General features: G+C 40.6%; 1 protein-coding gene across 1 annotated transcript in view; it reads left to right on the forward strand.

Moving 5' to 3' along the window:
• unc5db (unc-5 netrin receptor Db) overlaps nt 1-23,477 on the forward strand; it is a 269,867-nt gene that overhangs the window by 165,428 nt on the left and 80,962 nt on the right. The window contains exons 5-8 of the mRNA XM_042488868.1: nt 475-655; nt 1,433-1,600; nt 15,399-15,563; nt 20,860-21,045. Coding sequence (XP_042344802.1) covers nt 475-655; nt 1,433-1,600; nt 15,399-15,563; nt 20,860-21,045 — 700 coding nt within the window. The remainder of the gene's footprint in view (nt 1-474; nt 656-1,432; nt 1,601-15,398; nt 15,564-20,859; nt 21,046-23,477) is intronic.

Here is a 23,477-nt window from a genome sequence, read left to right on the forward strand (position 1 = left end):
ACTGCAACATTTTCCACAGCATTACATTTCTCAAAGCACTGCAACATAAAAAAAAACAATGGATCCTAAAACACAAAAATATTTCCCAAAACACTACAGCTTTTCCCAAAACACTACAGCATTTCCCAAAACATGACAACATTACCCAAACAATGCAACATTTCAGAGGAAAAAAAAATTCCAAAACACAACAACAACGTTTCAGAAAACAGAAATGTTTTGTTGTGGGAAATGTAGTGTTTTTGGATATGTTATTTTGATTTCTGAAATGTTGTTTTGTTTTTGGTAATGTTCTAGTATTTTGGGAAATGTGGTGTTTTGGAAAATGATTTTCCGAGACGCTGTAGGCTTTGACTCATGGCTACCGTAGTTTCTTGTCCTGTTAAACTTTGTTGTAGAAATGTCACGTTTCAGTAATTTTGTAATTACCAAGAAATGTTGACCAAAATCATATATCTATCTTCTCTCATACAGGTGGAATGGCTAAAAAACGAAGAGCTGCTGAGCTCCATCACTGATGACAACATCGACACCCGTGCAGACCACAACCTCATCATCAACGAGGCGCGACTGTCTGACTCGGGCAACTACACCTGTCTGGCCAGCAACATTGTTGCGAAGAGACGCAGTGCCACAGCCACCGTGATAGTCTTTGGTACGCCGTTCTCCCAGCTGCTGTTATTGCCTGTTACAACCCATCAGCGTACTGACACAGTGTTTACATGGCACTTCAGATCAATTTATTTGGTTTCCTGCACCCCTACACAAGTGATTAAGACACCCATCTTGGTGTCTCGGCTGAAGAGCGATGTTTCCTCTTTATTTCGACGAATGTATTATTCAAAGACTCAATTTACTGCCTCTCATTTAAAATCAATGTGTACTTTATGAAGGGAAATAAGCCACTGTGTCTTAATCTCATTTAAAAGGAGTGTTGCTTATTAAGTATTTATTCGCCAGAGGCCTTCCAGCAATGTGGGTTCACCAGCTTTGATAGCACTGCTAAACATTTAGCTTCCACACACGTTAGACACAGAGATCATAGAGTAAACTGCTTCAGTCAGGGCTCTAAGTGGTCGACTCCAACCTGTCGACCAGTATGAGTCGATGTCGCCTTCAGAAATGCAGTTTAATGGCTGTTTGCTTTGCTTTTGCACAGTTCCACGTCTTTATCTTAATCCAGGAGCAAGGAACACTGAACTGGCAATTAGGAAAGGGGAGCTGTATATCCACCACAATGAATGTGCTGCGCTCAATCTGCTCCAGCCGTTATGCATTGTTGCCTTGCAGTGCCTCGGAGACTGCATAATCATTATTAACCCGAGCTCTTGTTAGAGTATTTAACTATGCCAGAGTTCTGGAGGAGTGAAATCTGTTGTTGTGCACTCACTACACCTCTTCTTACTCTTGCACTTTGCTGAACTCCCTGCAGTGAACGGCGGATGGTCCCTGTGGACAGAGTGGTCGCCCTGCAATGTGCCATGTGGGCGGGGTGTCCAGAAGCGATCTCGAACCTGCACTAACCCGGCGCCTCTCAACGGCGGGGCTTTCTGCGAGGGCATGTCTGTACAGAAGATCACCTGCAACGCACCCTGCCCAAGTCAGTTTCCCTTCCACTCTCAGTTTCTGCAGAGAAATATAACACTTGAGTACAACTTTATGGAGTTGTACAAACACAAGAGTTACTTTGCCTAGGTGTCAAAAGTTATTAAAACTTGGTTAAGAGTGATTAAGCTGACATGTCAAAGATCATGACAGGCTGCCAAATAACATACAATTTTCTTTTTTCATTGAGTAATTTTATTAGTGGATGACAAGCTTTTAATTATTTATTCTTCTAGCACAATCACTTCTTTCTGTTTTGTTTTGTTCTCTTTTTCTAAAGCGCTTTGCACTACCACAGCATGTCACCCTTGTTGCTGATATCCACAGAGACTTACATGACGTGAATGAGCTTAATACCCCGCCTCTTCATTATTACAATCAAGTAGAATGGCACTTGGAGAGAGCAGACCTCCGCCAAGGCCAAATGCCCTATCTCGCAATGTTAATGAAAGTGGAAAGCTCTTCGCCTGGTGATTAGAATCTGCTACAAAATGTCATGAATTATTCCTTAGAAAGGGGTACCCCCTTCCACAAAATTTCTTAAAGGGACTCCCTGAAAACTTCACCCCAATGGAACTGGTTTTGCGGAATGCAGCACTGCACGCTACAGATTTCCGTGACCGTCTCAGCAAGTGGATGTATATAAAGATGGATGGCATGACAGCTCCACCAAAGTGGAGCCAAAATGTATCAATCTCCACCTGGTGGCTGGCTGCAGTATTTGGACTGTACGTCTGGCGTAACACACCCTTATAAATACTATTTGCAGGTCCAAAGGCTCTGTCAGACAGGCAGCAATGACGTAACCAGTGAATCTTCTTACAATCATGTCTTTCTTCAGTGAGACACCTGGGAGAGTTGAGCGGTCAGCGTAGCTGTTCTGCCAAAGGGTATAATAAAGGGTAGTGTCCAGGCATCATCAGATACATTGTTCCCAAAGTTGGTTTCTGTCATTTTCAGTAGTTTGTATCATGCCGATACTTGTTCAAGTGATCGTTTATCTGATATGTTTGGTTTTAAATTCATTATTTAATGCTTTTAAAAAGAGGGTTTGACATGATGATTGACAGTTGTGTGTGTCAACAGGTTTGCTTGTGATCTGTGGTGCTGCTCATGATAAGGTTTGATAGGAGTATGGAGGGGAACTTGATATTGCCGCTTCACTTTCTCATTGCTACTGCGCAGACTCTCCCGTATCTGAGATACTTTGGCTGTCTTTTTGTCCAGTGGGAAGAAGTCAGCATGCATTATACATCATTCCACAGTCTCTGGTCTTAGCCTGTGCTCTGAGTTCACGTTCACACTTGACCTGCATGAACTTCTGTGAGAACAGCGAATAAAAATCCTTAATTGCTTTCGTTGCGATGAAAATGAGAAGTTGAACTTGGTATTGGCTTTAATTCAGGATTAAAAAACTTAGTGTATCCTTATTGATCAAAAAATATTGAAAACATTATCACTGTTTGCCCAGGTGTACCTCACCTCTTGCCTGATGCCAGCTGTGACAGGGTCCAGCACCCCCAAGACCCTGATTATGATAAGCAGTTACAGATAATAAATAAATGAATCTCTGTTTGAAGTTAGTTAGGCATGGTGCTCCTGTAGGTTTAATTTTGGGTTTAAGGCAAAAATTAGGTAAAAACCAATTTTCTCGGTTATGCTTTTGCTTGCTTTTCCAAAAGGTGGAGAGACGACTTTGTGAACAGACAAGAGTGCACATCAGGCACACAACACTCTGTGTGACGCATGACTTAAGGCACAGTCCTCGGGTGAAATGTCACATTTTTATGGAATTCCATTTCATAAAAATCAGGCCAGAAGCTCTTCTATAATCCTGATGGCAAACAGGCAAACCAGACTGAAAACATCACCTCCTTGGCAGAGGACAGATCTGTAGTGACCTGACAGCATCCCTGTACCCCCGCACTCATCATGCTAGAGAGAGTGCTGCCTGAAAGAAAAATAAAAAGAGCAGTAGAATCATGATGCAAACTAAAGTGACTAGAGGAAACAGGTGATATGACTCAGTGTGTGATTCAGGAGGATAAGGTGAGCTGAGGTAGTTGTTGAAATGAGTTTTTACTTTACAAGAGCAAACAGAGAAGAACTTTGTTGTCTGAGTAGTAGGACTCTCAAGGGGGTATGTGCAGTCTTAGTGTGAGTGATGTATACATTCAAACCAACCCATGGACAATACTGCAGACTGGAGTTGTGGGTCTGCAGCCATTTGTTACCGGCAAATGGCTGCAGGGCTGCTGTGGAGTCAATAAAAACAACCTACAACCAAGCTAGCAACTCTATGAAGCTGTAATGCACAAAAGAGAGCTTTGAGCTAAACGCTAACATGCAGCAGGTAATGTTTATCATGCTCATCAAGTTTAGCATGTTAGCATATTCTCTCTTGCAGTGTGTAATAAAGGAAGTGGCTCTTTTGGCCTTCCACCAGCCATTTACTCCGGATAACAAAATTATATTAGCTCTCCCATTGCTCATTTGGGTTGAAACCATAGACTACAAAGATGAACAACATGACGGTTCCCCCAAAGTGTAATTTTTCAATCCCGATCGCCCCATGGTGTCTGTCTTTAGTATAGACGAATCCGACGAAGTACCGGAAGTAAACAAGTCACTATTGCTGCGGTAGCATCCAATAATATCTATCTGCAGGCTTGCAAGCAGCAGTTTCAGGACCGCAGTTTCAGGACCGTAGATCTAGGACCCTAAGGCACTAACACTAACATATACTTTGCTATATACATGCTAACACTAGCTTGTTGCCCTAGACAGTTTAGGCCTCACTAAGTAATGTAAGATGATAATTTAAGATGGATCATGACATGTCACAGTCCATCTCTAACATGTGTCTAATGAATATAAAGCCCATATCCTATAGCCAAAAAGTACGCATGTACAGAAAAATGGGCTAGATCTGCGGTCCTAGATCTGCAGTCCTAGATCCGCGGTTCTGAACCTGTGATCCTGCAGTCTTGAATCTGCTGCCTGCAAGCCTGCAGATACACCCTTCCTGTGGCATCTCCCTCGCTCTCGCATCTTTTTGAATGCAAGCTGTACTGAGAAGCGTACAAATTTCTACTTTGACCTTTATTGTCTGTGTAACGTTACTTTTGAAAACAATGTCTGGGAGCCCAACAGTCGTGGAAAACTTCAACTTTAGAAAAAAAATGAATGTGAAATTCACACATCTTTACTTGTGCTGCTATCTGAGACCGTACAGTCTCCATAGATTCCCTGCAAATGACCAACATGTTCGCTAGAAGTGGGTAAAAAACATTATCAGAAAGGACTGAATTATAAAACAACATGAAATCCTGTATAATTTCCTTTTTTCCTAATATAACAGGTTAGTATTAGATTCAATTCTTTATCAACTAACTGTTAGCTAACGTTAGCTAGTACAGCACATCACAGCGCCTCATCACTTTATTATATGTGTTATGAAAATATGAACTGGCATTCAGCAGCAGCCCACCCGGTGACACCCTATTAGCCTGGCTAACTACGACTTCCATATAAAGTACGTTCATCGGTAACTGGGGGCCACTGTCTAACTTCAACAATCATCTCCTCATGCTGCTGTCACTATAACCTTATAACCTTATGGTTTAATACTGTATCTACAGCTGTCATTGTCAGCGGACAGCAACCAAGTGCCACCGCAGTAATGGCAGTGCTGCAAGATGGTGGAACACACAAATTGGACGTCAGATTTGTCTGTAGGACACAAACCCCACCCCTCCATGTTAGTGAATGGGACACAAGAACATGAGAGTTCCCCCAAAGTGTAATTTTTCAATCTCAATCGCCCCCTGGTATCTGTCTTTAATATAGACGAATACGGCGAAGTACTGCAAGTCACCATTATTGCGGTGGCATCCAATAATATTAAACACAAAGCTGATGCTAATAGAAATGACATTAGCTTTGAAGGTGTGTGATGATAATTGGACAAATTGAAATGTCACCACATGAAAAGTCGAAGGATAAACATTTTGGTGGATATTTTAGTCTAAAAAAAAAGTTGGGGACTGACTAACAGACAAACTTTGCTTCCTTAGAGCCATGCTGCTAAAATGTCTTTTCTCCTGGAAGCCTGTTATTTAGCTTCTACCATATTTTTACCTGCTTTGCCAGTCATGCTAGGTAACCCAGCAACTGGTATATATTTATACACCAAATTTGCAGATATATTCTATATAACTTTTCATCCTTATGTTACCTTACAAAAATATTGCTAATGTAAATTTCTGACATAATAGTAGGGCACAGGTTTGCTCTAGAAAACAGTTTCCCTTTAGCTCTGTACATTGATGTTTACTCCTAAATCTCAAATCTGTGACAGATCTAAACTAGCAGGCTAAAATCAGATATATCTGACATTTATAAATGGCTCCTATCCGCACAGAAATAAAAGACATTTTCTCTACTGTGCACATTGAGTTACGAGTTCAGTTTTAAAAGGGAAGAGAACAGAAGATTATTGGAACCAATAAAAAGAACCAATAAAAGCCTTTCAGAAGAAGCTGTTTTGCTTATAAATAATTTAAAGAGAGACATTGCACCAGCTAAATTAATGTAAACTTTTGTCAGGCTTGAACCTTTTTTTCTGAAGAGTTATGCCAGACAGAAACATCTGACTCATAGATTGCTCATCACAGGTTCAATCCAGTGCAAAGACCACCTGCGGCGGTCAAACGAGGCAGTGAGGTGAGACAGGGTGAGCAAGCGGAGGGTTCATTTCTGTTAAGATTTAAATATATTTGTCTCACTTTATAAAATTAAATGTGTGCATTGGCTGATCATCTAGTCGGAGCATATTTTCCGCCTGTGAAATCCATGATTGTGTTGACAGCAATGCATTTAGAACTAAGGTTAATTGTTATTGCTCTCTCAGCCTAATCAGCCTGTAGTGTCAGAATACAAATAAAGGCTCGATCTGGAAGGTGCCAGACTTGGAGGTGACAAGACTGAGGCAGAAATTGAGGAGGGAGGATTTTTAAGAAAATCAAAGTAAACAGAGGACGTGCGGCAGTGATACTTAATTTACAGCCCGTAGGCCAAACCTGCCCACCCCCCCCCCACCCCCCACGCCCAAAATCCTAGAAATGCCCTAAAATACCAAACATAATCCAAGAAATGTCCTAAATTCCTAGAAATGCCCTGAAATCCCAGAAATGTGCTAAAATCCTAGAAACATCTTAAACTCTTAGAAATGTCCATAAATACAAGAAATGTCCTAAAATCCTAGAAACGTCCTAAAATGCTAGAAATGTCCTAAAAGCCTAGAAACATGTGTGGGGATACTACGACTGTCCCCTGGCCTCTTGTCATTTTGCGAAAGTGGCACCCAAGCAAAATAGTTTGATTATCCCTGGTATATGGCTTTAAGATAAAGTGGTATAGCAGCTGTCTTTCAATTTTACCACATCATGTTAGTATGGTTTTAAGCTTGAATGCACTCCAGTCTGCATGTCTATACACATTACGACCATGTGTAAAATGGGCATATGTTGACGGTGTAGAATTTATATGCCTTGTCACCTCTGTGCAGATGTTGGGCCCCTGTAGACCTGTCAGTCTCAGCACATTGTTCCACATTCTGTATACACATTTTCCAACATACTGTCATGTTTCCCAAAGAGCTCGGAAGCTTTAGAGCTGGGGTTCACAAGGTGGCGAGGTCGTCCAACGAGCCTGCCTCGTGCCAATTTGTTCAGTCTGTGAGGCTTCAGACTGCAGAGGAGCAGATGGGGACAGACAGTCAGGTGTAGTTTAATGGCAACAGCTAATGCCAGAACAGGATGAATCTTTAGAGAGGTACAGAAGTCAGGTGGAGGGAGTTAGAAAGAAAATGCCAGAGTAAAGGGGGCACTGTGGTATAAAAAGTTTGTAAATTAAGTTTAAGGTGATTTATTATTTATTCATTTTTGGAGGCAATGAGGCTAGACAACTTGGTTAGGTTTAGAAAAAACATTATTTTGGGGGTTATAACTAAGTATGTAACATGACATGAGTGACCTATGGCACGTCCCTATGTAAGTTCTGTGCCGCTCTGTTAAAAGCCCAGACTTAAGCTTTCACACAGGACATACCTACCGAAGTTATGTCACATTACATTAAAAAAAATGACTGGTTTGACACAAGTGACAAACTGCTATCTCATGGGTTAGAGTCTGTGTTTGTGTGACCTATCCACCCTGGAGTTTCTCACTTTCAAAATTGCATCGGTTAATGTCAGCTTCAAAAATGGTTGTGGGTTACACTGGAATTAGTTAAACGCGCCGCTGTTTCATAGAAACACTAAAAGGTGCCTTAATCATCAGTATCACGCAGTGATGAGCCTGATAAAGCCTCAGTATTTGACATCCAGGGAATGATAACAGCCAGAAACACCTCATTATATGACATGAATTAACTTTTCAAAATATAGATATTTTAGTACAACTCTTAGCTTTACTTCTAAACCACAATGTGCTAAACTGTCATTCCTTTAATCAATAAAGGTGTAGAGAGTCATTTTTCTTATGTAGTGCTTATCTAACTCTTACAGCTAAGCTTTGTATTTATGCACATACACAGTTTCTAGTTAAAAATGCCAGGAACATGCATGTTTTTATGGGGGTGGCACAGAAAATGACACCGTCAGCCGCCTTGGATTTCCGTGCAGGCTTAAGTCTGATGAGGTGGGTGATCAATAACAGTGACTCAGCTTTTGCTTTTCAAGGTGGCTATAGCGTCTGCCTTTCAAAACTCACTTTCTGGCTTGTAGTCTGAAACAAAAAATGGAGTTTCTAGACACTGACTGATGAGTGAGTATCGAAATTTTCAACTGGCTGCCTCTCACTGCCATTTAAAGCCTTAAGAGTGTCGGGGGGGTTATGTTTTCAGTGCAGTTCACATGAAAAACAATTAAACAAAGAGGAATGAGACTTTCCTAGTTAAGCAGAGCCAAGCAGACCTGTGCCACCAACATGGCCTGAAGGCCTTACAGAATGACTCAGGCAACATGTATTAGAGAGGGAGGCGGGCGCTGTCCTGTTATCAGGGCTGATCTATGTCTTTGTGGGAGGAAGGAGATGCAGACAGGAGAGAAGCGTAGGCTGCGTTGAACCCAGCTGTCTGAGCTACTGACTGACAGGCCTGTCCAGTTCTGACAAGGCAGCCCAGAGCATTGGCTTAATGATGGCTTGAGAGCAGGGAAAGCACGGAGGATGGATGAGGTCAGAGGCCGCGCCACGACGAGCCACATAGCCACCTAACAAGAAACGTCAGAAAAAGAGGAGAATAATGATAGAAATGAAGCTCATGTGGAGGTTGAAGTGCCAGGAGCGAGGAGGTGATAGGTCAATAGACATTGTGTACCGTATTGTTTGTATTTGACACAGCAGGTGGGTTTCCTTTACAAATTTGTACAAAACTTAAGCAGTATTTTTGAAATTTCGATTGAACACGATTGCGAGATGTCTGCGTTTCCATTGAGTGATGTCATGGGGCTTTTCTCGTGATGTTACGCAACTTTCCTCTGGTGATAACATTTCATGAGGCATGGCGATAGATGTCCAAAACATAAGCAGGTTTATTTCTATGGCAGCCACTGAATGAAACCAATCTAATATCGCCTTAATTTCTTTGTCTCGTATCAGATCTCTGTGAAAGAGTTGAACATTTTTTTGCGATAAACAGGAGTTTTTCAAAATTGACATGTTCCCATTAGGCAAATTTTGTATTCGCAATTTCAATTTGTGCAATTTGAGCGTTAATGGAAACCCTCCTGATGACATATACATCTAAATAGACATTAGTGAAGTGATCTCAGGCTCTCTAATGTAATACAAACCATCATTTCTTGCACTGGGTGCAGCAGTAATATGAAGAGGATTGTGGGGTTTACAATTACATTTAAATGGGGATTTTTCAAACGAATTGCCCCAAAAAATGTTGGCATTGTATATTTCTGCAAAATACAGATGTTACATCTGCGCATTATTATGTTGCCAGCACGTTGACACTTTGCGTCTTTTTATGTGTCAAAAACGCTGTGTTGTTTTTAGGTTTAGGCACAAAAAGCACATAGTTATAGTTAGGAAAAGATCATTTTTTGGCTTAAAAAAACTGATTTTGGTGGCACAATCATGGCTAGAGAAGCTGTTGATGTTTTAGTAAAAAAAATAAACATGTTTAATTGCACTATCCCAGCAGAAAACGAAGCATTGTGTCAGTTTGAAGCACTTCTTTTTGGGGCACTATCGCTGTAGGTAACCTAGCGATGTCGTAGTAAAAAACAGCCACTTCATTCCGGCCGGAATGCAGTAATGTCTCATTAAAAAAAAACGCTGCTTTTCTTGGCTTTATCCTGCAGGAAATGCAGCAATGTTTAAGTGGAAAACACCGCTTTTCATGGAACTATCCTGGCCGATAATTCAGTAATGTCTCTTTAAAAAAACAGCCTCTTTTCCTGGCCCTACATCCCCGGTGGAAAAACTGCAAAAGTTCACACAAAAAAAATCAACATATGATTTGATTTTTTTCCTTTTTCAAACATGTGAAAGAGAACATAGACTTACTGTCAGATACTTATGTAATCCCACCCCTTCTCCATAAGTCATTAAAATTTAATTAACCAGCATACTTAATAATTTAAACCTATATTTTAATTATCTAAACATATGTGCATACACCCGCACACCAAAAATCAAATATCTACAGTTTTCCATTATTATTTACAAAGAAAAAGAGGAGGATATACTAGGAAGAAATAATATTAAGTAATCAAATAAATAAACAGTAATTCTTGTAACACCTTATGAAAATAATGTTTATATACATTATTTTAAACAAGTTTATGTTTGGACATTGTTTTAGCTCCAAATTAACACTGTTCCATAGCTTCACTACACAGATTGACATATAATAGCTTTTCATGGTGATAAGAACACTGCAAGTTTCAACATTACATTTGGTGACTAGAAAGCTACTGGAAATGCAGCAATGGCTTGCTAAAAAACTAATATTGTTGTTGCTGGTTTTGAACAGTTGTTTGAACAGTTGTTCATAGTGATGTGCAGTTTGGCATGCATCTCGTCTATTGTTGTTGCCCCCCCCCATAACAAAACCAGCTCATATACCGCATCACTTTAGAAACCTTAATTTACATTAGAAACATACAAATGTAACATATTCATACTTTTCACTAACATACAATGCCAGCAATTTCTTTTGGTGAAGAGGCTGGAACTTTTACACAATGTACAACAGGAGTAGATGTAGTATGTATGTATGTATGTGTTGTTTCCTGCTTGTGGTCCCATTCGCTCTCACTCAGGTTGCAAAACAGTTAATTGTTTAAACACAGAAATCTTGTACTGTGTCTGAAATCATTTTCCATTATTCCCCACATAATAAACACCCGCTAGTTTACTGTATTTTTAATATTAAATTGAAATTCCTGACACTTATGAATCACCATCCTGTCACTGACGAGGGTAGTGTTGGATGACTATAATTTTCACATCCGTCAAACGCTAAGTAGAAAACAGGAATTGATTTGTGCACTTATCTTGCAACTGTCACAGTGGCAGCTATTTATCAAAAGTCATATAGTGCCACTTTAAACAATAAGTTGTTTTCCAACAACTAAAACACATAGAGCTTCATCAATGTACTGGGTGACACATCCCTCCTCTACAATAGCAGCGGCATTTGCAGTATTTTCAAGTGATTACAAATACACTGTGTTTTTTGCCAGGATACTCACTAGCACACCAAATCTGAACTTGTTTAAACCTTTAAAGCTTGAGCAAATTGGTGCGATTTCTTTCAAAAACAAGGACAAAGCGACAATGAGCACTTTGGTAAGAAATGTTCCACAAATCGCAAGAAATTAGTAAATTTAGAATGTGAGAATGTTTTTGTTTTTAAAAGCTAGGGAAAAAACAAAAAAGCTAGGGGAAAAACATTTAGAATTACCATAACCACTTTTTCTAAGTCTTGTCAGTGATATTTCTTGTACTTTTTAGTAATTTCTTGCTAATTTTGGGTCATTTCTTTTTTCCTTGCTCATTGCCTTCTTTTTGAAAGAAATCAGGCCAATTTTGTTCAGGTTTTCTTTGCCGCCATTCCGACTGTAAGAGAGCCAGGAGGGACAGTTCCACTTCAGCAACTGCGATGCATTAGGAACGTAGACCAAAAAGCAAAAAGTTAAACAAAGTACAACTTTTGCTTTGTGTTTATCAGTTACCGTTAATGAAGTTCAGAGAATAATTCACACAGGATGATTTTGACCAGTGGCATCACAATAAAGGAGTAAATCCATGTACAGGGCAGTGAAGTGTCCTCACTTTACCTGGCTCATTGTGGCTTTTCAGATCTTGAAGATCACGGAGCTGTAGCCGAGAGAGATAAAAAAGTTCATGATGTTTCATCAATGGCCTCTGCAGACAGATGCGTCTTAATGAGACTGAATCAGACCAGGCTGCCACTGCGGAGGCTTGAAGCCAACACATACTAACAGGTGCAATCATTAGACTTTACAGCTACAGTCACAATCTTTTTAGCAATGTAAATGTCTATTGAGTTACTCTCTGTTGCCAGTTTATCGTACATAATAGGTTAAACCTATAGTGACTTTCATGAAAACTGTAATATTTGCCTTTTTTTCAAAAAACATAGAAGGTTGTTTCATAGAAAATAAATCCCCTTGTGTGTTTGGAATGAGATTCAATGACAAAAATTGGCTGCACCAAGAAAGGAAAGGGTACAAATATCACAAAGCTGTTAGAATGTCACCAAAATAAATTAATGAGGATCTGGTAACCCGCCAATTTAAGAAAGTAAAAATGAAGAATGCAGTGAGCAGCAAAAAAAAAAAAAAAAAAGAAGCCTGGTTTTTTGAAGGTATTAAGGTTTTAAAAGAGATTCAGAGTTTTGCAGTCATTACAGTTTGTCAGACTGTATCTATTGTTTACCAGTAGGCAGATGAACTCATTCAACAGAATCAGAGCAACAAGTCATGGGGGAACTGTCAGGAGAGAAACACTATGCATACGCTCACTAACGACTGCAGTCAAACTCAGGAGCACTCAGCATTCTCCCCACAACATACAAATGCATCATTTGCATTTCAAGTAGCTGAGAAGAGACCGCAAACACATGCAGAGTGTAGGTAGGACCTATGGAACATCACAAAGGAAAATTACCTTCTCCAACACTCACAAGACCACATTATGGGCATCGCAGCTGCTGCCAAAAAATCTTCAGGCGCCATATGGTCACCCAGTATTTGTTAAGCTAAGCATAATGAGCTCTTCCTTGATCAGATGACAGAGCATGGCGGAGGAATCCCAGCTATTGGCATGCACCAGGCTGTCTTGGTTTCATAGCCTTGCATCAAAACCCATTATATAAACAGGCCCGGGGGTTAATAGGGAGAAAATGTCTCCCAAGCTGCACCACCACATTACCTTCTGCAATGTGTGTCATGCTGAATATGTTTGTGTGTGTTTGCCCACTAAGGAAACAGTTAAATGTTTAAAGGTTCAGTAGGTAACTTTCATGAAAACTTTCTGTTGTATTCTCTGAAAGTGTCATTACATCCTGATAGTAGTACATGATATATTTTGTGAAAAAAATCAGGTTCGCCTGGCTCTTCCGAGTGCTCCGAAATCCATTGTTGAGAGTCAACCACACCGGAATGAAAACAACCGATAAGAAATAAGGAGTCTCTAAGCAGCAGGTCACACCGAGAGGCGTCGCCAGAAAAACCATAGTCTCCCTATGGTTTAGCACACCTGTGAGGCGCTCCTCTTGCTGCTGTGTGACGTGTTTTTTTGGCGGTTTTTGGGCGCGCGTAAAAGGTAAAATATTTTCAACTTTTCAGCTCAAGTCGCGGAGTTGCACCGCTCGTCAGTGTCACTTTTGGCTAAAGCATTTTGGCTGTATTGACATACGAAGAACTTTATAATGCTGGCTTTCCTCATTACTCAAACAGTAACCACAGAGCACAAGCCTGGGGCTCCATGGGCACCCAAGTCAGTGTTCCTGGTGAGTAAAATATAACATATTATATTATGCCCACGCAGTGTGCGCAGAAACCGCCGCTCCACACATGCTCTCAGCTATTTTTCCAAGTGCACATCCGAGGTGTTTTTAGAGCTGTCACGCCTGATGTGATGAGTCTCAGTGTGATCAACCCTTATACAGTGTAAATCACTGCTTGTGCACACGCTGCACTGCTCACCCTTCTACTTACATCGCATTCCATTTACCTCAGAGGTCAGAGCTGGGAGTGACATTACACCTGAGTTGACTGCGTTTTAAAAACAAGTCAAAAAACCAAGATGTTGTGAGCAATACCAGCTCTAGCCAGGTTAACTGTCGTTAATAGTACACAAGTGCTGATGAACAGTATTTCACTGCAGCTTTCACTGCTGATGATGCATGGAGTAGCCAGGGTTTGTGAGGTTCCTTTGACATTCTGAATCAGATATTAAATTTAATGGGAACTTGGACTTCCTCAGACTTCCCATAGCAAATTGAATACCCAATTTTCTTTACCATGCACACTGTTGTTTGCAAAGGAGAGATGGTCAGTTTAGTGTGTGTCCCCTTGTATCATTCTGTGTGCCCTCTCTAAATTTCAGATATTTTTGCGGATCCGTGTACACAGCTAAGGCAGAGCTCTCCTAGAGTTCTGTTTTTTCCTCAGTGACACTACACTCTGCACTTAGACAGAGCAATGCCATAAATAACTAAACGGTAGACATATTCCAATAGCACTCCCAGTGTACAGTCCAGATCCACAAGTAGAAAATGTATTTGTGGTGACAGGTGCTTTAATTGTGGTGGGCCGCCATAAATAAATGAATGTGTTGGAAATGCCTGAGAAGCTAGAGGAATCTTATTTTTTCATTGATTATCAGTCTCATGTTATACTGTCAGTATATAGTGAGTTTAGCAAATATGAAAAACAGTTGGTTTTTTTTCTTTGTTTTTTTTTTTTTTTTTTTTAGTTACCCATTAATCCTGTGATATGTGTAAATACAGCCACAATGTGGAAGTTGAGGGAGAGTCTGCAGTTACATAACGGAGTATCCTACCTGATATTTGTTTAAAAGTTGGACATAAATATCTTGTATCTTAAAGAAACAGTTCAACATTTTATGAAATTTCACTTCGATAATTTATATCCACAAGTAACATATGCCAAGATGAACCTCAGGAGGTGTTGAGGAAAGCTTAGTTTTAAGTCTCGAATAGGGGGGGGAGTTAACGAGCCAAATTGACCAGCTTATGAACATGTTATATATCTTGATTAAAAAAGAAAATTTGAATAATCAATATACTATATACATGTATATATATATATATATATATATATATATATATATATATATATATATATATATATATATATATATATATATATATATATATTAATAAAACCTTTTTTTTAAATTATAGAGATAAATGTATAAGAATTAGCCTTAGTTGAGTCTTAGTCGACCAAGGCTAATCAGCTCCAGATTCCAGCTTCATGCTTAACATCTGACATTTCAGGAAAAAAAAAATCAATGTCTTAAAATCTATATTTTTAGTCTCTTAGGATATCTATAACAAGTGCCAAGTTGTGAAGTAATGTTGTTGTTGTTCTTTGTTTGGCTTGCCCTTAAATTTAGCTGCCTCCTCAAAAGATTTCTTCTTGTATTTCTGTTAGCCGTTTTGGTCTGTGTGCAGACACGTGCTGTATCTGTTAATCTACATTTGTCCTCACAATGCAGTTGATGGAGGCTGGGACGAGTGGAGCGAGTGGAGCGTATGCAGCAGCCAGTGTGAGAAGCAGCGGAGTAGAGAATGCAACTCCCCAGCACCCAGACACCGAGGCAAGATGTGCGAAGGGAACAGCGAGGCCACTGAGAACTGCACAGATGGACTGTGTACCCAGAGTAAGGCCTTTCTCCCTGCTGGGCATTATCATCATCATCATTTTCCTATCATCATCATCATCATCATCATCATCATATATACACTCGCAGTAACATGACATATCATCACAAGCATGTTTGAACAGGAGGTGTGTGTTGGAAAGAAATCACAGTGTGGATTGAAACAGATACCCAGTGCATGATAATGTCAGCGCTCTTTCTCCTGTGTGCTGCTCACTTGACATATTGTATGTCATATTGAATCTGTCACAGGGTAAGAAGTGCAGACATTCACTCTTGAATGATGCTTGACGTTTGGAATGAAATGTCATTGCACTGTTTGGGTCGTGCACATGCAATGAATTCAAAAGTTGAATGTTTTACCCACTAGTGTGAACACTAGTATGAATGCTGGCTGCACTGTAGGGCTGAACGATTCATTTTTATTTCAAAACTGTGATTTGAAAGGAGTGAGATGTTTTCACATCAAGGGGGCACAATTTCATTTTTCAGTTTATGTTAATGTCTAAAAAAAAAATGTAAGGTTCAATCAAAGTTTGTCCTATTAGGACGACCAATCTCAGCATATTTACACAGCGGTTTCAGGGACAGTCACCTCAAAATGAAAAATATATCATTCTCCTCTTGTGGAGAGTTGGAGAAATGTCACCAACCAAAAACATAAATTAGAAAAACCCAACAGTGATGTCTCTCTTCAGAAATCGAGCAAACTGAGCAGTTTCATTTTGGAACTATTTCCTTTTTACCAAGCTACACCTGCCAAGTGCATCATTGCACAAAAGGAACTGTGCATTTGTTGTTATCTCAATTAGCACCACTAAGCTTGTAAACATTACAGCTCAGTCAAGGAGGATGCTGTAAATGTCTACATCTCATGCTGTCACAAGCACAAGCCTCTTGTTCATTAAAAGATGCACGATTCCTTCTGCGCTTATAGGATGGTGATTTTAGCTAATTTTAAAAGGGGGCTCTATGTAAAATTCAGAGCCTATGAGTTGTCTGGACACAGTTCTCATCAGGCGGCAGCTAGCAGCTAACAATGCCAACTTCATAAACGGTGCTGAAAAACAGCAGCAGTGCTGAAAGAGCTAAAAATGTTAACTGGGGGGGAGCCCACACCCCCAGGAAGTACACCAGGCTCTGAAGAAATTTAACATGCTGACCAAAAGTAGAGTAGAGTAAAGTCGAGTCACACTGTTTGGGTACATCACATGGTGCCATAGGGCCTGGAAAAACTTTTTACTCATTGACTTATATTGGGAAGGAGAAGTCAGTGGATAGTTTCTTGTGAGCATCACAATCTCTGCAAAATGACTCATTTCACTATCTAGATTTAAGCCATCCAGTTTGATAACATTTGGAAAGTCAAATGTTACATTTTTCAAGAATTCACTCAAACTAGTAAAGTGCTAAACTATATGCCAATTGCTCCACTGGTGGAAGTTACCCGCTCAGGCACACTCAGCCGCCGATAAGTCTCTAGTGCGCAAGCCTCATGGGCCCAGTAATGCAGCAGATCAGGGTACTTTCATACCATAGAAATAGAGGTCTTTTTGCTTCACGTGCTACTGAGCAGCTCTCATAGGAATGAACGGGGCCGAGCCTCTGTGCTGTACCCAGATCTTCTTAATATATCCATGGGGGAACTGCAGGGTTGGTGCTACACTTCGGCAACCATGACATCCCAATATCCAGCCCGGTGTTATTCTAGTACTCAAATACTGCTGCTTTGCGGTGCTGTCGGTGTCAGATCCCAACACCAAAACCCACCTCCGAGTCCGCCTGATCCACTGTGTGAAGTCGTCAGCTGAGAATGCAACAGGACAGAACCCCTTGTGATGTCATAGTATGCAGCCAGACAACCAGACAGCACCTGCCACAGAGGCATGATACTTGGATGGTTAGCATCAAATGAGAACACAGCCAAGCGAAAGCTGTTGTGTGCGAAACATACGCAGCAGGACGGCGTTCAGTTGAAATGCGGGAGGATGCGTCCAACAAACCCCGGACTTTAATGCTTGAGTCCAGTGTTCGCTTCCTGTCTGAATGTGATGTCTTTTTCTATACTTTTCCATTGTCTCCTTCCCCCAATCCTAACCATCCGTGGCAGCATGTCCATTTATTGCCGTTCCGGCGCTGGCTGCCATGTTCTTTTGTTGACTAAACATAACCACGTGCAGAATTATCCCACCTTGTGCATTTGTTGACATCACGGTAGCACCATCACAGACCGTCAACAGCAGACGTAGAAAGATACCTAAAACTTGGTGAAAGTCCACTGTTAAGCATGTGACATATTTGGATGTGAATGTGTTAAGACCCCCATTATTATAGAAAACTACCAGGATTTGGTTGTAGAAAATGACCACATATCAATAACAGTCCACATACTCCCCAAATTCTTCAGCTCCAATACAATGTGCTCATGATCATAACTTTAATTTTGGTTTCCACAATATACACTTGGAGAAAGTTTGGTAGAACAGTGTGTGACTTCAAACCTCTTGAATAAATCAATCTTGTACTTTGGACCTGCGTTAGGAGAGTATTAGCCCTCTCAGAGTTATTTCCAAGCCTTTGAGCAGTTTGCACCTCACCACTTTTATCTCTGGTGATATAAAGACAGTAATGATGTCTGCCCGGCCTTCATCAGATACTGTACGTTGTCAATGAGCACAGTCAGCGGAAGAGCCTCTCTCTACTCAAGGTGTTGGATCTGAGACCACACTTGTTAGTCACTTCACAGAGGCTCGGACTTTAATCACCGCTTTCTCTCCTCTTTGTCTCATTCTATCTCTCTGTCTTTGCAGATCGAAAGCTGCTACATGATGTTAAACCTCAAAGTGAGTCCTCCTCTGTGGATTTTCTTTCATCTTCAACTCCTGGCCCCCACGTCTGCCACTAATATGTAATGCCCTTAATTCTGGGGTGGAAAGAGATGATATAAGTTAGCAGAGAAAGGATTGACAGTAATTTTCCCGGTACACACATGGGAACCATCATGAATTACCACCATTTAGTTGACTCTGATCTGAGCAACTTCTATTTTAACCCAGCAAATGCTCATTACGCATTCATGTCATTTTTCAGTGCCCGACTTTTATGACAAGCGTGACATCACAGCTGTGCTTTTTGCTTTGAGCCAGGAGATATATTGGTTGTGACAAGTGAACATGTGCTGCGTAGCAGAGGATTAATGGGTTGTAATCATTGCAAACGAGCTAATTCGACCAATTTACGGCGCTGTCCTCACATTCCTGTGGCGGCTTTCAATCACTTGGTGGAGTTAGCCCCGGCTAAGTGATTGTCAGGTGCTAGCTTGAGTGCTTTCATTAGCCTGCCACATTAGTGTAAAAGCCATGCTTACTGCCTTCTTCGCGGGCTTAGAGGAAAGCTCGAATGATTGAATGGGGAGTGAATTAAGCTGGTATGTGGCGAGTGATCACCCTGGTAGGAATACTCTAAATTAATTTTCCTCTGATTGCTCCTTGCGACAACTGGTGACCACCCGGCTCCACCACATGAGCTCTGCTTGCCTGCACTGTGAGACATCCATCATAGCTATTGGATATAGGCCGGTGGGTCTAAAGGCAGTTAGGCTAATCACCCTCCATGTTAGCAGCTTGAATGTGATGTGTAACAGTTTAGAGTAACGGCTGGACATGTTCATTTATGCCTATCTGTGGTGCATAATGTAGCACAGATAGATAAGACAGATGGCCGGCTCCATCTTACCTCCTTCCATTCTTCTTGTTTCATTTCTATCCATTGTAACTCTCGCCTGTGTTCGACCTTGAATGTCTACATCATCATCAACAGCATTGTCTCTACTGCTTTTCTTTCCATCTCCTCCTCACTGTTTCTGGGTCTTTATTAATATAACAAAAGACAAGGCTCCTTTTTGTGAAACACTTAAAAAGCCTTTTCTCTGTTTTTGGCAGTGTCGCCTTCATCACAGAAAAAAAGAGAAAAGACTCTGATACTGGCGAAATCTCAGTAGAACACATTTACATACCGTAATTTCTCAAGTAGTGACCGAAGCCTTTATTTCCTGAAGTGGCAAAGAGAACCAGGTCTTTCTTTCTAATGTCCCTTGTTCCCCATTTAATGTAAAATGAAAACGTCCTCCAGGTTTAAGTGCTGTCTCAGTAAATCTATGATGTATATTTCTACAGCACTAATTCTATCAGAACAGTGAGAGATGCTCCACTTTGCCTTTTCTTCCCAATGTTGTTAAACTGCCATAAATGAAACTCAGTATTTTACACAGAATTTTTATATGAAACGTCTTACAAATTCCCTTCTGTAGGTAGGCTTCTAATGTGAAAAAACTGTTAGTAAGTTTCGATACCAGTGTCTTGTAATTGCACCCCACTAATTTAGCATTGCACTCAAATACTAAGGAATGAGTCTTAAAACCTGGAAATTTGTTAGCATTTCAGCACTCCTTTTGAAATGTTTTTTGTTAAGATGCCTGAAATAAGGTCTGTGGTTTACACAAGCTTAAAGACTTTCACATTTTCTTCTACAACATAAAATACGTCAATAAGTACCTCACTTGTGTATTTTTTGTATCAAAAAAGGTAGTTGCTAACACGTAGCTAAATGAGATTACTGAACGTCATCACACCACACTGCGTGAACTCAGCTTTACGGCTTTATAGCGGTGATGACGTTAAATGATGCAACTGTAGGTGGTTCACAGCCTGATGTTAAATTTTTACTACCGCTTCTGCTTAGGCTTCAAAAATCATAAAACTGGTGTTCATTTGTTAAGATTATCTTATTGAACAAAATGTTAAAGTAACATTAATAGTATTAGTAGTAAGAATTTTGGTTTATTACTTTTCACAGCAAAATGTACAAACAGCGCATGAGAACAGCCTGTTTAATTTTGAATTCTGTGGGTTTCTTTTGCTTGTTCTCATAACACATGACTGGAGAGTGCTGCTGGAAAAATCTCAGTGTGGAGGGTCATGTAGCCCTTACACTTTGCCCTACCCCTCTATCCAACAAGAATCACTCGTTCTATCGCCTTAAACATCGTTCAATATAACACAGCAAACAAGAAATAATAATAATAACAATACATTTAATTTATAAAGCGTTTTTCAAGGTACTTTTTGACACTTTACAAAATTTAAAAAAAACAGTGGAAAGCATGGTATCACAAATAGGCGACAAAATTGCACATACTCCCATAAGAAATGAGCCATTCTGTAAGACAATATATACTATATATGAACTGTCTTTATATGAGAATTTATGGTAGCTCTCATTTTTCATGTGTCTTCAGGTATGGACAGCTCCAATGACGTGGCTCTGTACTCGGGTCTGGGGGCCGGCATCATCGCTGTGGCGATCCTCGTTGCGGCCGTCATGCTGTACAGAAAGAATCACAGCGAATACGGCGTGGACGTCATCGACTCCTCCGCGCTCACCGGGGGTTTCCAGTCCTTCAACTTCAAGACCACAAGACAAGGTAAGAGAGAGCGTCATCAACTGACATGCACCGACGACCACAAGGCCAAACGTCAGCGTCATGAAAGCCCTCTGAGACAGGGCCACCCCGCTGATTGATTGCTTTTGTTTTCGTCGTGCGTGCAGCCTCCCTATCTGGATTTATACCTCCAGAATCAGTGAAAGGACCTGTCCTTCTATTTTGACAGACCAGCTTCTGTGTTATTGTGAAGCAGGAGATAATCAATCTCTGATAGAGACCGGCAGCGCTCCGCCCCCTCTTTGCAGACCACACATTTGACTGTCAGGCAACCAATCTCCTGCATCAGACTACACTGGCCTAAACCACTGATGGATAAATGTGAGGGGTATGGAACAGTGAACATCAATTCAATTTTTGTTGTGCACAGCAATAACTTGTGTTGGTTATGTGACTGTGGCTGTCCCGGCAAGCCTCGCTACAGGCATTCATATTACTGTCACTGACATTTCTGGGTTAGCGCAAGTGATAGCCATCGCCGCGATAGGTGATCCATCCTCACCTTGCTGACAGCGCCACGAGAAGCCCACACCATGCCCCAGGCTCCCCAATGGCCTGGGGAGTCGGTCAAGCCCCTCCTCATGTCACGTGATTGCAAGGGTGTGAGGAAACCGGGTTGGGAGGTGGGTCTACATCCAGCAGGTCATCAATCCTATTTAAATAGGCCAGCTCTCCATGCAGCCTGCCTGCTGTGCCCTCAACCGGCCACAGTCACTCCATTCCATTTTCCTCTCTGTCGGCCCAGCAGAAGCTCCCCACCAAATGTGGAACACTTCCTCAGCCCCAGTTTGGAGGATATTAGCCTACTTCTGCCGTGGTTGCATTGTTATCATTTAACCGTCCTTTGCATAAACATTGCAGGAAATTAGACACTTCAAAGTGTGTGTTCAAGAAATTGCTTAACAAACCTGATTTTGTTATGCTTAAACACACATTTAACCCTTTGAAACCTGGATCAAATTCGGTTTTCTTGTGCTGCATTCATTTCAGATACCTTTCATAAGCTATTTAATCATTTTAAACCCCAGCAAATTGCATTGATTTCTTTTCAAAACATGGGGAAAAAAGGCAATAAGCAACTTGGCAAAAAATCTCACAGAAATTGCAAGATATTAGTAACTGGTGAAAAGAAAAGAATGGGGGAATTACTTGAAAAAAGAAAAAAATGGTTTGTTTTCATTTTTTACTTTTCTTTCTTTCTTTCTTTCTTTCTTCTTTCCGTCTTTTTTGTGCTTATTTTTAGGTAATTTTCCTGCACATTTTCATTTGCCCTCTCCAAATGTTTTTTTTAAGTAAATCAAACAAAATTGCACAGGCTGCAAAGGGTTACTTGCAAAGCTTTCTTTCACACCTAATAATCACAAAGAAAAAAGAAAAAAAAACTTAAATATTTAAAGAAGTTCTTAAATGCTTTCGGATGGCTCTGTGCTGCCGGAGCAGCTGTAAGGCGGAGGACTGAATCAGTCTTTTGGACCTGACCCTGTCTCTCCACATTACTTCTCCTTCTGAGTGATTTTTAATCAGAGGCCCAATTCCAAACCTATCCCTCAAGGTATTCAACCTGAGGTACATTTCATTAACTTCTCTCATCTCACCACTGCCATTCCATTTTCGCCGCGCCATTCTTAAAGATGCACACTCAAGCGATAATCAGATCATTCTCCACTCGACCGGAGGGGAGAAAATTTAGCAGTGATCGAATGTCAGCTGCAGAAGGGTAATGTCCACTGGGCTGCAGCTCTGACCTGAGAGCTTGAATATCTGCAGAGTCGCCTGTAGGTTCAGTGTTTAGAAATGAAAAATGCATATTTTCTTTTTATGGAACATTATCTCAGTAGCAGCTGTTTGAAAATGTTATTTCATTCTTTATCATTTCTAATGCAGGTGCAAACATCGGGCCTCAAGCAGCAACATTCTGTTAAATTTCTCTTATATTTTTTCTTAATTTTCTGCTAAGAGAAAATATAAGAGAAGTCAACTCCAGATGCACCAAACGCTCTTAACCATCCAAATCTGCCAGGTGTGATCAATGATGAATCCCACTTGATCTAAGTTATCTATTAGCACATGTAACGCCCCCTACACACCATATAAGGGCAGGTTTTGTGCCATTTGCGAAGACTCTGGCACATGCCCAAAACTGGAAAGATGACACCAAAAAGGTTGTTTGAAGAGGAGGAACTCCTGCAGTAGTAAAGTAAACTCAAACAAAGTAAGTGTGATTTCAGGAAAATGTAGTATTAAAAGTAAAAGTAACACATGCATACATTTTTGAATATATTTAATAAATCAAAATCTATAAATAATTAGAAGAAAAAGCCCTCATACATACAGTTTATATGAGAAGTTGGAACTATGAAATGTTTTTTTGCATTAAAAATGAGTTACATGATGAAAGAAATAGTCACAGTAAT

Source organism: Plectropomus leopardus, chromosome 6, assembly GCF_008729295.1.
Source record: "Plectropomus leopardus isolate mb chromosome 6, YSFRI_Pleo_2.0, whole genome shotgun sequence".
Lineage (NCBI taxonomy): Eukaryota > Metazoa > Chordata > Actinopteri > Perciformes > Serranidae > Plectropomus > Plectropomus leopardus.